We start from the raw sequence: 16,628 nt of genomic DNA on the forward strand, positions 1-16,628 counted from the left end.
GAAACAAACTGGAGGGCTGGCAAAGCTTTGCCCAAGATTGGACATGTCAGCTAGCGTTGCAGTAAGGAGAACATTTTAGAAGTTCAAATCGACCATTTTTAAAAATCAGCCCATTTAATTTCCTCCAAATGGTTATATGCCTACAGCAACTTTTGTCTGAAGGTACGTAGTACTTGTGTATCAGCTACTCTCCCTTTCTATTCACGGATACATGTACTAAGAATTGGGAGTTTAAAATAAAGCTAATTAAAGATTGAGTCCAGAATCACCTGATGCTGTTTTTCTGTTTGGGGAAAAAAAAAAAAAAGGGAAAACAACTGCCATAAGAAAAGACAAGCTGTGCTTTTCAAGATCTGGCTTCTAACCTTCTCTAATACATGGAAGTCAGTTTGTAGCAACTGGGGCCAATCCAGGAGATGCATTTCTAAAACAAGCACAAAACTACCTTTTCTGTGCTGCCACTGGTTTTGCTATGAAGATCAGATAAACAGCAATGTACTCCTGAACATCCATGTTCAGTGTAAGGTCAAGTTTGATTACATATGCCCTTTTATGTCAACATTTCTGCTGTTAAAATAAGGTTGTGTGTGATACTTTTGCCCTTCATAACAGCAAAGTGAGTTAATCAGCTCTTCAGATGAGAAGTGAGTGTTAAGCCGGTGTGAACCTTAAGCCTGCAACTCATGGTTTTTCAGTAGAAAGACATACTCCTACAGTGCTGTGTTTGTTTGAGAGACAGCCAGTCAGGGATGCAAGAACAAGATACTACTCAGAGTTAGTCCTCCCTTCTGGCAAACACAGCAAGCTGTTTTATGATAAGTTTTAAGTTCCTCCAGTGAAGTTGAATTAAACTGGAGACATATCTAAGATTGTTACTGATAAAATGTAGTTTTATTAAATTATAAATTCCGTAACAAAACGGAGACAGATCAAGAAAGACCTCAAAAACAAAACTACAAGGACTAGATGGCAAAGCCAGGGAAAATGCCATGAAGAGTGAATAGGTAAGAATTTGCAACAAAAGTTAATAGTTTTTTTTTACATTTCCATTGAAGGAAGGTAAATGATTACTCTTGTCTAGCAAAAACACATTTTAACTCCAAACTCACATCTATTTTCTCACATTAAATTAAGCATCCTGCTCACACCCAACATCTTGCCTGCTCCCACATTGCTTCAGTGTTCTTTTCATACATCAATCCATGCAGAAAGTAGTAAGACACTTAATGCAACACTCAGATAATGAAGACAATTCAAGTTGTACAGTAGATATACATTGGCCAAAAAGGGATCGAGTATCTCCAAGGGGAAAATGCTACAAAAGAAACACAAGACATGTTCAAGAAAACTGGGTATTGCTAAGCAGCTTTCAAACCATTAACAGGACAACCCAGTTTTGTACAGTTAGAGTCTTCCAGCTGAGACATGTTAAAGAGACTTCAGTTAAACAGGCCAGATCTGTTTCTCCCCTTCACCACCTCCCCCCAACCAGCTAGGTTTGAGTGCAATGCCAACGTGGACAGAAAATTTACAGATACAGAACTGAGTTTTTAATTGCATGGCTCTAGATTTAAACTTCAGTGACTGTGCACTGTCCATCTGGCCTTCTGGATCTTACACTTGTGTGTACCACCCCACCCCCTGCCACTGGTCTGTCGGCTCCTGACTGGCTTGCGCTTGCATTCGAGTGTCTCTGCTGGACAGAGGATGGGTGTTGCTGAAGGTGGGCAGACATGTCCTCGTTATCGCTGCTAGCATCTGATTCGGTCTCCTCAACAGAGGTGTCAGGGGCTGGCACCCTACCAGAAGATGATGATTCGTGGTCTTCTTCTCCCTCTCCCCTATGGCTCCTTTCAGCCATACTGTCTCCATTTATTTGTAACTGGGCAAGAGAGTTCTCTAGAGAATTGCTTGCATCTGGTGATGGCGTTGAAGGACTCATCAGCTGACCATCTAGTGATGGCAGGGGCCTAGCAGAAACGGATGGTAGAGGCTGCACAGCTGCAGCCCCCGGAGTCGGTGTGCTGTCTGCACCATCAGCAGAGCTCTCTCTTGCCAGGTTGACAGTATTAGCATCACAGTCCAACCTCAGCCCAGCCACTCCCTTCTTTGGTATATCTATGATGTCCCGTTTTATTTTTCTGCGGCGTCCATGCTCGTTCCTCCTATACTGAACCATATTTTCTAGATCTGCTACGTATAAAAACCCAGCGATTAGCATTTCAGTGCTCTTTTTACCCTTGGAAAAGGCATCTTCCAGCTCTCTGCTGGTACGTTCATCATATTGCCACCAACCATTTCTACCTTCGTAGTACCAAGCATATTCTCCATTGCCTCTGCTTGCTGCTTTGAGTTCTTCTGGTGACAATAAGGTTGGTTTGTCAAGAAAATCCTCTGGAATCTCCTGCCGGCAGAGTGCACATCGTTTCCCAAGCCAAGAAGCTCCCTTCACACATAGATAGCAGAAAACGTGTTTACAAGGCAGACTTACTGGATGGACGCATGTTTGCAGACAGATAGCACATTCGGGGACTGTCAGGGAAGGTGTTGCGTTAGCACACGACTCATTTGTCTTCCTGTTTGTGGGAAGCATGTTGATTGAATGATCTATTTCGCCACAGCCAGCCATCCTGCAGAGGATCAAAGACAGATTTAAATCAGTTTATTCTGTCAACCTAAACTGGCACCTTATATCACCTTTGACCTCAATATCCACAGAATGAGACGCTTACCTTAATTTAAGGTAAGGTATCATTTATGAAGCTCAACTCAAAGAAACTGACAGGTTAACATTCTGTTTCCTGAGCTGACAGACTAAATTGAGTACTGGGAGAATTTCTTTTGCTAATCACCAATCTTTATCTGTTTCATTTTCAGCACATTATCATGCCAAGTTAGAAAACAAATTTTGGAATTTCCTCTGTTCCTTCTCTGAATTAGTGTTGATTAATGAACCTCCAGTCAGCCAGTTACTTTGGAGCCTCCTCAGGAAATTTTAAAGCAGCTATGATTCTTTCCTCAAGAGGTGATCTACCTGCAAACATTGAACTTAAAACAATCTCTCTTCACAGTACTGGTGATCATCCTTTTGATTAAGGGATTGCCTCAACAGTACCTCAGACTAGGTTTCCATAGCAGAAAATATGCCTAGCAGCAGCACCCGGCCAAAGTATTCCCTCACTCTGTTTCTTAGTCCCCACGCACCACGGTATACCATCCCTCAAACTGGGCTCGGAACAACCACAGGGCTGCAGAAAGAACTGGATTTGAAAACTGAGGTGGCTTGCTAAACATCAAGCAAACTCCCCAATATAGCTGAGTGCATCTCAAAAGAAATCGCTGCAACCCAGCAGAAAGAGCAGTATATCACAGAAGACACACAACCATGATTTGATTGGTTTGCGAAGTCATTGCCTCTGCCTTCTCTGGCCATATCTTATTTCTGTCTAAAGATGATTTTTGTAGCAGGGAATGCAAAACTGTGTCACTTTAGCATTGTGTAGGATTTTAGTAGTTGAAAAATTCTAGCCTAAATATGCAAATACCTTCTCAGCTACATTTTTGCCATGGCGATCTTTCACAGTCTGTTTCATGGTAATTTTCCTTTTATGTTCTTATTTATTAGCAATCAAAACCAAACACCAGGTATCAAATGATGGAGAAGAATGGGCTTTGGGGGATGGGGCCTGAAAAAGGTGCCTTTTTTCATTTAAATCCCCAAGGATCTTTGAGGCATAGGGCTGATACATTCAGCAAAACAGCCTTTCAGTGAAACTCATCTTTGTTGCACAAGAAGCTAGGAATAGTTCATGCAAAATTATCACAGACATGTGGGCCAAAAAGATCCTTCAGAGGTCATGTAGTCCAGTCTCTTGCTCCACGTGGCACTACTACCAATACTAGATCGGATCAGCCATGGCTTTGCCTAGCTGAGTTTTTTTGAAACGTGCACGGATGGAGATACCACAACCTCCCTGCATTTCTAGCAAAATGTGTAACCTCAAGAGAAAATGCCTAGTGTTACTGTAAAAGCCTCCACTGCTTCAAACATCTTATGAATACATGTTGGGATTAAAAAAAAGATTTATGCTTCACTATCTGTATTTACATTTACAATAATGTATTAAGTGCTATTTACTTAAAAATGTATTTCTGCATGCTGTCTGTTCCCTTCTATCACTATAATTTCCTCTTGAAAGACCAATGCCTCTTTAATCCATTTTTTATCAAATAATTCTTTTAAAAGCTCTACAGCTCAAATATTTTTTCCTGAAGTAGCACATAGTTCTATCAGCCTGTGTTTCAGTTTCATATCTGAATTTCTTTATCTGAGATTAAAGACAAATCTGCATACTAGTTCTTAAATCAGCATGCCAGTTACAGACACAGCATTACCTACCTCCGGATAACTGTCTTTTTACTGTACAGTACACATCTACCTGTGAGATCCATGCTAACAATGTTGTGAACAAGTTGCTATCTGGGAGTCTCGCACTTTTGAGGTTATATTTTGCAATAGCATTTCACATCAAAACTAGGGTTTTGTAACAAGAAACTTATTAGAAAAGGGGTGGGGTGGGGGAGCTACTGAGATTTCAGAATACCCACAAATACAACCCAACCAGTATCTCACAACAGAAGAGCTGAAAGATAAATCCATGTATTGATTAATTTGTGCTAACTGTGGCTGAGGTAAAGGATCTGAAGTTTCAAGTGCTCCTATCATGAGATACTACTGTACAAAAAGGCACAGCAACAGATTTTTTACTTCCATACTACAGTTTTACGAAAGGCTGCTTCTCCCTGAATACACTTTATAAGGTTATTATTTTCAGAGCCAAAAAAAAGATTAAAACAACCTGTAGATAAGTAACTTCTATACAAGTCACGTATCATAATTAAGATTTCGGAGACTGCTGGGATTAAAAATGCAATGCATTTTGACAAATGAAATTCTGATACCATGAGCTAACTTATTAGTAAACTAAAAGCAGAGTGAAAGCTCTCACTTGTTCACTGAAAAGAACAAAAATGCTAACGTTTGAACTGTGCTCACTAGGTCACCCATTAATTTGAGGGTTCTTTGATTCCTTACTAGATCAAGACAATAATGCAGGATATGAAAAGAAAGGAGTAAATGCCTTATCTTGAAATTCCTATGTGATTTTTAATGACTCAGAGAAAAATGCTATGTGTAAAATGAATACAGCTGGAGGAGTAAACGCGTATCTCTAAGCAAGTCCTACCCAGAAACATAAAACTCTTTAAAATAAGCACAACTGCAGTTGCATGTGCTCAGAATGCAGGACAATTACACATTTGAAGATTCCTATCAACTAAACTGATGCTGTCTCACTTTTGGTTTTAAAGGAAGATGCTAAAAGGATTAAGTCTCAAAGCTAGGTCATAGAGTTTGTTTATAAGATGGTATGAGGATGTACATGTAGATTTTTATTGAAGAATTAATCCTTCATAAAGGAGGAAAAACATCTAGGACTGCTCTTCTGCTGCATTATGGCTATGGGAGCACTTTCATTGCAGCTTCATGGCATTAACTAAACAAAACTAATCACAGAGTATTTTTCCTGAAATTAAGAGTAACGTTTTCTAACAAGGTTTAATAAAAACAAGCTTCATATTAGAACTGTTATCAAACAGTAAAGGTATGTTTTTTGGAGGGCTGGGTTCCCTTAAGTCACTTCTGGCAACAGGGAATATGACATTATTGAATAGCGAGGCTAAAAATGCATCAAACTCAAGAACAAGTTCTAAAAATAATTTTGTTTGACGTATTGAGATCCTCAATTCAGGTATAAATAAGGGAACAATATGCATCTGAACACTGCATTTTAACATAAATACAGTCTAAAGCCAACCGAGAAGGAGCTAGTCCACAATCTTCCTAGATCCCACCTCTCTATTATACTTTTGTGGTTTTTGGCTTTTTTTTAAATAATAATTAATTTAATAAGACCTTATTTAATATAAATACAAAACATATATTTAATTTGTAAGCTTAGGGTGCACAGCCTAGAGCACCTTCATCAACACACAAAGTATGGAAGAGGTGATGTATAAAAACTATCCTAAAAGACCCCGGACTTTCTAGGAGTCTATCAGGAAAAAAAGTGAACTCCCACAAAACCAGCTCAAAACTGAGTAATTTTTCAAACTCCAGGTCAAATTCTAAGTGCAACTAAGCAGTCTGTCAAGGAGTTGAAATGTAGAAGTCCATTAACAAAACAGCTGCTTACTTTTTCTGAATAATTTCTACTGAAGCATGCAACAGGACTACAATGTCCTCTCTTCAGATGTCTCCAGCTAGGATGGCAGGTCCTTTTTCCCAAGGCTGGCTCATTCCTTACTTGTCCTGCCCAACGGTACGCTACAGTGTTTCAGCTTCTCTGCAAACTAATGAAAAGCAAATAATAACACCATTACAATGCTGTACAGAGGTATCAGTGAGCAAAATACAACGCCATGGTCCTGTTAAAGAAAAGAAGTTACTATCCTTTCGTTTACCTGATGCAGGCTATTTTCAATAAAAATACCATCAGACTTCTGTTTTATTTTTTGCAATAATCAATTTTGGCCCACAGTTTTATGTCTGACTTAAGCAAATTATCTTTTTCTAAAGTATTATAAAAGGCAATTACCTTTAACTATAATAAGTTAATGGCTCATTTCCATAAAGTGACCATGTACACAAAAGGAGAAACAAGACCAAAGTTTGGAGCATATTACGTTTACACAAATTTAACCTCTAATAAATGACTCCTTCTATTCAGAGAGTTTAAAAAGTCACAATGGCTTCCTAAAGCTGTTTATACAACTATATCATATCGTTCCAAAGGACTACCTAGGCTCGTGTCTTGTCTCTTAACAGGGACTAGTATCAGATGCTTGAGGAGAAAATAGCGCATGCAAACAGCTGATTTCCCCTAGGTCCTCTCCGTATTTCAAGCAGTTTGTAGCTCAGCGCCGTGCACCCTTCCTTGTCCTCTTTTTCAGAGACCACAGGCATTCATTTAATGAATGAACCCCAGAACCCTTCAGCACTTTTTTCCTTTATAGATCTACATATGTATGTCCCTCATACTCTCTTATAAACAAACTCTATGACCTAGATTTGATACTTAACAAGGTAAACAAAAAAAGGATTAATTAGGATCTTCCTTTATTTCTTCATAAAGTGCTGAAGGGCTCCGAGGTTCATTCATGCAATGAATACATGCGATCTCGAAAAAAAGAAGATAAGGATGCAACTCAGTCTCCACACCTCTGAGGTAACGCACGCCTCTTCAGGCTAGCCAGTAATGTCAGTCACAACAACATCTTGTGTACGTCACCAACGAGAATCTGAGCTAAGTCATGTCACAAATACATACCAATCACTGGAAACCATTAAGTGCCTAACAAATACCTAAATAACTCTGCAGTAGGGAATTAGGAATCTGCAAACTCGGAGAGGACAGGGGGGCCATCGAGATTTCACTGTTGCATTCTCACACCCTAAACAGGAAGGTCTTGACCTAAAAGAGCTACTCTTAGTTACAGAAAGTATTTCGGAATCCTCTGTAAAAAGACTGATGAGCCATAGAGTTATATCTTCCTTCTGGGCTGTAGCTTTCAAGGTGATTCTTAAGCATTTTGAACTACAATTTCCAGTTGCTGCAAGATGTTACATAGAGGAATGATCTGAAGCAGACCTGAGAATGTCGCATCTCAGATTTCAATTTGCTCACAGAAAGAATAATTTCAGTCTAAATACAGTGCAGATCAGACACGTACAGAGTCGAGCAAAGTCAAGGAGTGATAAGTTCCTGAAAGAACGTGGAGGACTTAGTATTATAGTAGTCTGTGCTATAGTCCTTCATCAAATGATTGGACATTTATCATTAACAACATCAGAGTGAAATTTCAGATGACTTCAGTATAAGACACATTACTCAAATATGTTATTTTCTTTATAGCTGATCTCCAGGCACCATTCCGTGCAGCTATTTTTAGAAAGAGCTCCTAAGGAAAAATGGAAAAATTAGCAAGCCTATCCACACCTTTTCAAAAGGAAGAAGGTTCTCCCCTCATCGTTTTAGCAGCTTCCCCTTTCTTCACACATCAATCTGAAACCAAGAGCTGCAATTGCATTAAAATTTTGGCTCTACTAATCCACTCAGACAAGACACTATATTTGCTATGATCAGAGAGACATCTGCAACAAGCTTGATGCTTCCTTCATCTTGGGAGCTGGCTTTCCGTTACCTCTGTAGGTAATCACTTGAAGCCTTTTATCTACTACCTCTTGCAATCCACTATGAGAGGTAGCACATCATAAAACCAAATGTTACGTGGAGATGGGAGAAAAAGGTTGGATCAGTTCTAGCAGATATCTTAGGAAATAAAAATGCATGCACATATTCAAGGTGTGTAATTATACCTAGAAGAATCCAGTTAGGGCATAATTATAGGACTATGGTAAGGCAACTTTCTAATTGCTGCGTAGCTCTTAAAAAGAACTAGTTCACAAACTGACTTCGGGTAACCTCTACATTTCATGACATTGTTATTTATTTAATAAGCTAGTCTTGAAAATTTTACTAAATGGGATAAAAGGCACTTGTGGTTACACACACACCCCCCCTTTCCTGGACGATGACTCCTCCTTTAAAGTCAGGTGGGCAAGAGCTGTGTTCTACACTTAGCAATTAATTTTATATGCTAAAAAAGCATGTAGTATGAGGAGTTATGCTATCTGCAGCAACCTGCAAGTATCCATTCCTTGTGCATGCTCACTAAATCCACGCATCCTATCACACACTGATTTTGAAACGTTCATTCAAGATGCAATAGATGAAGGACAATCCCACTGATCAAGAGCAAGAATTTGAATTGGGCAACACCCCCTCCCAAACTGAGGCTCAGCCAGCATTTAACTGCTCTCTTTGTCCCCTTGAAAGTCTCTCAGGATGCTTGCTGGGAGAAGTCCCATCCGCTTCTTCCACGCAACTTTAAGATTTTGAAGTGGTGGACTTCCTACCAGACCTATCTCCCAAAAATTGTTTCAGGTTCTCCTTAAGAAAAATGTCAAGCTTTTACTAGACCAAGATGGAATGAAACCACTTCTTGTCAGTTCAGTCAACTGTGCCCACTGGATTCCCAATAAACTATCAGACCCAACACAATTTTTTCCACTTTTCTATTTCTTTAGAAAAAACAGCAACAATTAAAAAAAAAAAAATCCCAGAAACTTACATATTTAAGAAGCCAGCTCCTAAATGTTGATGAAGCATCACCTACAGTCTTAAGAAATCTTCTCTGTAAGTAAAAGCTTAGCTTTTTCAAAACAAACAAGCACAAACCACTGGTAAATTCAACACCAGCTTCTAACCAAACCAGCCAAAGACTATTATTTGAGTCTCACAAATTCTGCAACTCTGTACAAATTACTCTAAAATAGTTATCACAAATCCATCATCTCCTCCCCTCACAGGCTGAAAACTCAACAGCTACAGCATTACTTCCAAAAAGTAAATGCTCTTCTGTAATTAAATACTTGGATTTTTCCATCAAGCTCCCTAACTCGTGACTCAGTTATTGGGGGGGCAGGAGAGGAAAAAGAACCCCAGAATTCTGCCTGTCTCTACAAGTCACCACGAGACAACCGCTGTGGGAAGAAAGAAGGAAGGTGGTTGTTTTTTTAAATAGGAAAAACCACTCTCCTGTCTGACGGCCTGCTACTGTCAATATAGTATCAGCCCAAGGTACTGAGCCTACCAGGTATTTACTAAACTGTCCCTGGGCACTGGATAGCACAACAGATAAATAACCTCGCTGTTTCCTGTTCTTACCAACTTTTCTGTATGTTTCTTAAACTTAGAATATCTTTAGGAATTGCTGATTGTGATGAAGCTTCAAGTTGCCTATCATTCCTTATCCTTTGCTATTACACATTAATAAAAAAACAACCCTTGTATGTGCATTTGGAACTGAACCACAGAAGAACAGTCAGGTGCAGAACAGTCAACCATTTCAGTATTGAACTGCTTTATATTTATTCAAAATGAGGTTCTTCTCCTATGCTACAACTGGACCACTGGATATGAATTTTGAGCATATATCCTATTTCAATTTATTTAACACAGCAAAATGTTAGCTTCTCACTCAAATAAAGGATATTGTACAGAAAATGAAGCAGAAACTGGTTCATCTTATCAGTGCTGCAGAAACAGAAAGTAAGTGCCGGAACATCTCTTCACATACATATGGACTTGATTAACATGCACAGAAGTGAAAAAAAAAAAAAAAAAAAAAAATCAATTTCAACAAAAGGACTTTTCCCCCACCAATTCCAGGAGTCCATTGTTCAATAGCTTTTAAAAATACTGCAGTTCCAGCTCTCTAAATGAGCGACCATTCAATTACATTAATCTAAATTGATGCAGTGTATTTTGATGGAAACAAGAACAGAACTTTTTATTTCGCTCAGTACAGATTCTGCATTATAGCGATTTAAACAATTGGTACTTTGATTCCCTTGGAAAGAAACCACAGTATTAACCATACAAGGCTACAAAGCAAGTTCTCCCAAACATTCAATATTTAAGATTTACTCAAAATGACCACGTCAATATTCAGATTTCACTGCATCTTCAATACTATTACAAACTGTAATTTTTGGTAGTGCATTTTTAGAGACGTTTTAGGAACTATTTTTAAGTAGCCCACTGTCCACAGGCAGCAGCTAACAAAATAGCAGGGCTGTATTTTTAACATTACAAATCTGACAAACGCAAAACGTTTCAAAGCTCTGCTCCCTACCCTTCCCTGTAATTATACAATGTATACCTGCATACTACACCACCAGTAACAAAACCTACAGCATTTCTAGTTCATAGAACAGGGAAGTTATACGAAGATTTTAAACCCCACACTTTTATTTGGTTTTAACTGTTTCACCGTTCTCATTACCTTGTTTGTATGAAAACCTTGTATTCAGTAAATATTTTGTAATAATTTTTCAGTGGTGGCAATACGTATTGCACCAAAAGCCGGAGCTATTTTCACGTCCCATCTTAACATTCAGAAGGGATGCAAAGCACACACTTGAGCCGAACCCGTCGGGCACAAAGAAACAAAAGCACTTCCACCAAAAACACCAGTTACTTCTCTTTGCGTGCTCCATACCGTGCTCCTACGTCCCTACGCACGACTGCCATCCCAGGCTCACGTAGCTCATTGCCGTGCCCGAAGTTAAGCCAGCCGCAGCAATGACATTTTGGAAGGCGAGTGACAACACGCACCGCAGCGTTATTTAAAGCGCTGCACATCGGTGTAAGCGCTGAAGCGCGGCGCTCGCTCGGCCAGGGGACGCTGCCTCGGCGCCGCCGCAGCGAACGCTCCTGACCTATTTTACCACCCAACAAAACGAGACCTGGAAACCGGGACCCGGCCCGGCGCGCAGCGCGCACGTACCCCTGCGCGGGCAGAGCGATGCCGTCTCCCTGCCAGCCCGACCCCGGCACACAAGTGCCGGCATTGGGAGGGCCCCGGCCCGGCAGAGGAGACCCGGCGGGGGCCTACAGGAAGGACCGGCGGGCTCGCCGGCGGGGCGCGCGCAGAACCGAGCCCGACACCGGCTCTCCCGGCACGGCGGCAGGGTCAGGTCTCCCCGCCGTGGCAGCGGAGACGACCGGCAGCGCCCTGCGCCGCCGCGGCCCCACCGCCTGCCAGTCACGTGATCCCGCGGGCAGGGCGGCGGCGAGCGATCCCCCTCCGCCAAAACAATAACGGGCACGGCTCCGCGCCGGGCGGGCGGCCGGCCGCCCCTCAGCGCGACCGGGGCACCGCCGCAGGCCCGCGCCGCTCGCCGGCCTTTTGTTCAGGGTGCCCACCCGTGCGGTGTGGCCTCGGCACCCGCCCGCTCCCCGCCGCGGTAGCGCCGCCGCCGGCGGAGGAGGGGGCAGGGCCGGCCCCGGGCGGCCGCGGAAGAGGGGCGCTGCTGGAGCGACCGTTGGTGGTGGTGGTGGTGGTGGCGGCGGCGGCGGCGGCGGCAGCCTCCTCCTCCTCCCCCCACCCGCACTCCCTGAGGCACTCACCCGCCGGGCCGGCCGGCTCGCGCCGCTCAGCCCACCGCCTCCGTCACCTGCCGCCTCCTCCGGCCCCGCCGCCGGGACAGCGGGACGCGCCGACGTCACGCGCGGGACGGGGCGGGTGGGGGGGTGAACGCGCCACTGTGACGCCGCGGAGGGGGTGGGGTGAGCTCACCGCGGGGGAGGGACGCGCGCACGCCTGACGCCACTGCGTGGCGCTGCCCCGCCCGTCCCCGCGGCGGCGCCGCCATGGTGGGGGGGGCGGCGGCCGGCTGGTGCTGGGGAGGGGGCGGTGCCCTGGGGGAGTCCCGTGGTGAGGCCTGCGGGGTGCGGGGGAGCGCTGGGAGCGCCTCGCCGCACGGCTCAGCGCGTCGGGAGGTGGGGGCCACCGCCATGCCTGATTGACCTGCAGGCGGATGGCAGTTCCGCCTGTCCCCGCTGACGGGGCCGGGGAGCAGGTGCAGCAGGAGCCGTGAGGGCTTGCGGGGCTTTCCGGGAGCGCGGCCTGCGGCTCGTGTGCCTGAGGACTGCAACGGCTCCGCAGTCGGGCAAGGTCACCGCTCCCTCTGAGCCAGGCTGGGGAGTGCCCGGCCGTGCCGGGGGGGCTGGCGGCTGCGGTGGCCTCCCGCGGGCGGAGGCAGACTTCGGCGCGGCGCGGGTGCAACTGCGGGGCACGGGGCTGCCCCAAAGCGGGGCTGCTTCCTTTGAGGTGGGGAGGAGACGTGTGTCGCCTGTTGTTGGCAGAAACGGTTGAAAAGTCTGCTGTATGTATGCTTGAATAAACCAGGGTGTGACACGATAATCCACACACCGTTTAAGCTGGAATGGTATTCATTCAGATGGGGGAAGAGGGGCTGTGTTCAGCTACTCGTTGCATATAAATGGCAAACTTAAGTGTTTCAACATGACCAAAGGTGCAAACTGCCTAGCCAAGGGCTTGATAGAGCTAGAGGTGTTGTTGGACACTCTTTTTGATGTTTTAACACCCAGAAATCACAAACATCAGAGAACATAAAAGATCAAAAACCTAAGATACTAAATTCTACTAAAACAAATGCATTTGGTTAAACCACTGAATTTTTCTAAAAGTCTGGAAGAGCCTACCCATAATTAGCACTGTTTTTAACGAATGTGACGTGATTGCTTCCAAGGACAAACATTTACGTTGCAACCTCTACTTCTGTTCGGACAGGTCTGTGTGTGGCTGAGTCAAAGAAGAGGGATGAGAGAAAAGGAAAGGTCCCTGACTGGCAGTGTGTGTTCAGCAACAATAGGCATAATCCTTTACTGAACCAGGCCTTGATCCTGTGAAAGCTATTGAGGCCAAATTCCTGTCAGTTTTGGTTAGAATCTGACCTAAAAGAGGAAAGCAGGCCTGGGCTCTTAAGGGATCTAAAGGGTTCAAGCAGAGCTGCTCTCCATGCGTGCAGCTCTGTAAGAGAAGCAGCACCTTGGAAAACTGTACTTAGTAAAGAAGAGGTCCACGTCTGTGTTTGGATAGGTTTGTGACTGTTGACTGCAGCTGCCGGTCAACTGAGACAATGCACTAGTGAATGCGAGATTTTATTTTATGCTCCATGAGTTATGGAACAAGCATGGCACTTAAAGGGAATATCAGATAGTGCCAAAGCTAGTAACCAAAGAATTAACTGCATTACACCTTATTGGACCAAAGAAATAAGGAGCACACAGGTATCTAGTTGAATAGATTGGAATAAGGGAATGAGAAATTATCTGCTTAAGTTCTAGTAATATTATACCTTCTAAATTGTTACCTACACTATTATCAGCCCTTACCAGCTCTTATTTCAATCAGAATGGGCATTATTTACATATCTTTTTGTGTGTTTCTGGTTTTGGCATGAACACATCCCATATATTCCAATGATGGCTTCCTTTATGCATATTAGTTTATACCTGTCTGTTATTACTGAAACCACTTAATTTATATCTTTTCTACCTCTGCTTGCTTCACAGTTCTGTTCTCTCTTATGTTTCTCCTTGTTTGTTTTTGCTGTTGTCTACAATGTCATCAATCTGGAATTTATGTCTGGCGCTTGCCACTCAATTATTAATGAATACAGTGGATTGAAAAGTAAAGATTCACCAGACTAATCGTTAGAAGACACCACTTCCCCATGTAAGTGTCTGCAGTCCCACCATTAATATTTTGCTGATGCTTTGTCAATGGAGAACTATTGATCCATATTTCAGCGTTTCTATTCATAAAGCATTTTTGTGCTTCTTCAAATGTATGTGATACTGGCTAAACCTTTACAGATATGCCAATGTCTTCTATTCACCATGAGCTCAATCCTTGCTGCCCTTGGCACAGTTAAGGAGAGAGGAGAGAAAACTAGTTTCCTTCTGCTGTGGTTTTGAGTCTATTTATATCAAAGCAGTTTGGAGAGTTAGTGTGGAGACCCTCAGAGCTGCTGCAAGTTACACTAGCAGCAAAGGAGTGGCTGACATGTTATACCATGCCCCCTGCCTTTCCACACTCCTGCACCTTCAGCAAACCCTCTGTGACGAACAGAGAAGGTGTAAAGCTGGCCATGTGCCCCTCAAGTGGAAGTGTACCCTTGGCTCCTCCATGCTGACAGCCGGAGGAGGGGCTGACTGTTGAGTTCAAAGTGTAAATATACTGAACACAAATCCTGATTTTGTTTCAGTGACATGTGTTCCAGGAGCCCCTGTTGCTTATCACTCTGCATTCCTTTCCTCTAAGCTGTCATAGAACATGGGAACCCCATCTTAACGCTACCATTTCCATTACAGTGATAAATTTTTTACCGTCATTGAAGTCTAAGATACACAAATTTTCCAAATTATTTCTTTTTTAAAATGATATATATAGTTTTTATAGTTTGTGACACAAGCTTGTCCCTTGTGCTACAAGTGTTTTAAGCATGCTAACAGTGCAGAGTGGCCTGACAGCCCGTTGGGCTAGCCAGGGACTGCTCTGGCAGTGTGCAGCCAACACCACGCTGCCTCCCTTGTCCTCTGGCCCTGGCACCTGGCAGTCTTGGCTCTATACAGCCAGGCAAATAGTGCAAGAGCAGTGCCCAAAACGGTGTCAGTAAGACAAAATGACATTTGCTTCGACTCCCTTCAAAGGCAGTTCCAGTTGTTCCAGTGATGTACAAAAAGTAAGTTGGTCGTTGGGAGTCCAAAACCTAATCTTGGGTTTGCAAGTGGTTTTTCATTTTGACTGGCGGAAAACTTCAAGGTTTATGTCTGTCTTGGCAATCTGCACTTCCAGTCCTGCGGCACTGTAGCTGAACTGATTTCTAGACGCTATTTGTAGATGCAGAACAAAGTGTTAAGGCCTGAATTAGCATCTGAAATTCCAACTACTGTACCTCGTATCATTTCTGTATTTTGCTTACATAATCTAGATATGTAGCAGCCTCTGCCAAATGAACTGTTACTTAACAGTTTTGGAAGGATTGTGTTGGTTAGTCGTGAGAACAATCCCATTTTGCTTTAAAAACAGAAAGCTGAACGATGCTGAGGAGAAGTGGGAGAAGAGCTGAGGGCGAGTACTCTTTCGCAATTCTCTCAATCTGCTACTTTCGCTGGATCTGTACCCATTCTGTCGGTGAACTCCCAGGCAGAGATCTGATTGTTTTGCTTTCATTTCGTGGCAGTAAAAAATTCCACACAGCATACAAAACAAATTTATTTTATTGCCCCAGTTGGCAAGCAAGGTAAAATTTTCTTCTGCCAATAAGTAAACATTGACTTTCTCCATTATCCCAGCCGTCAGAATCATATCACAGTGTATGTTGCTGTTGAACTGAAGTCATCCATATGGTGACACAGACAAGCAGAAAAAAACATACCACAGAACAGTTACTGCCTTACAATACAGTGTGTTTAAAACTTTTCATTTTCCAGGCAGGAAGTTTCCAGTATTAAAGCCGACTTTTCCCAATAGCGAATCTTGTGCCTTAGTCTCGGGACCGATAGGATCTCTTTCTCTTTGACTTCTTCCTCATCAACAGGGAATATTAACCTTGCATTTAAAAAAAAAATTATTTGGGAACTTCAAAAGAATGAAGTTTACAAAAATTACAAGGTTAGATTTTCGGTTCCTTTTAAATTTGGCCCCTGAGTTTTACATCTGTGGGACTTATAATAACTTGTAACTAGATATAAAATGCAGTTCTGTAGCTATAAGTCAGACTTTGTTTTAACTTTATTGAAGCTGCGATTCTTGTATAATCTTGTGTAATCATACATCTTCAGAAATGAAATCTTGAAAACTTGCCAAGGTCACAAGGTTCTTGATAGATGGAAAACCTGTTAATCACAGAGAGGAGATGACAGTGCATTCATGACCACATTTTATTTAGTGGAAGGAAAGCAAAATACCAAAAGTGAGACGTTTCAATCTTCGTCTTTCATTTAAAGAATAATGAGTTAGAAACTGCAATTTCCTTTTGTATCACTAGATGGTATATGGTAACTGTAGGGAAGCTGAGCTCTTCAAAAAACTTTTTGATAGAGTGTAGGTACTTCCATCTCTCCTTTCCC

At 42.9% G+C, this 16,628-nt stretch overlaps 1 protein-coding gene across 4 annotated transcripts; it reads right to left on the reverse strand.

Annotated features, from left to right (window-relative positions):
- Positions 1-864: 864 nt before the first annotated feature.
- RNF146 (ring finger protein 146) lies at positions 865-12,201 on the reverse strand. Of its 4 annotated transcripts, XM_068395305.1 has the most exons (4): positions 12,096-12,200; positions 6,255-6,411; positions 2,492-2,630; positions 865-2,404 (listed from the first exon to the last, which is right to left on the reverse strand). In XM_068395305.1, the coding sequence occupies exons 3-4, from the start codon at positions 2,627-2,629 to the stop codon at positions 1,571-1,573; spliced, it is 972 nt and encodes a 323-aa protein (XP_068251406.1). In that variant the 5' UTR covers position 2,630; positions 6,255-6,411; positions 12,096-12,200; the 3' UTR covers positions 865-1,570. The 4 variants fall into 4 exon arrangements, with proteins under 4 accessions (XP_068251406.1, XP_068281620.1, XP_068251333.1 ...); XM_068425519.1 differs by having other exon boundaries at positions 865-2,630; XM_068395232.1 differs by lacking the exon at positions 12,096-12,200 and adding an exon at positions 10,969-11,098 and having other exon boundaries at positions 865-2,630.
- Positions 12,202-16,628: the final 4,427 nt, after the last annotated feature.

The sequence above is a fragment of the Nyctibius grandis genome, chromosome 1 (assembly GCF_013368605.1).
Source record: "Nyctibius grandis isolate bNycGra1 chromosome 1, bNycGra1.pri, whole genome shotgun sequence".
In the NCBI taxonomy this organism is placed as follows: domain Eukaryota; kingdom Metazoa; phylum Chordata; class Aves; order Nyctibiiformes; family Nyctibiidae; genus Nyctibius; species Nyctibius grandis.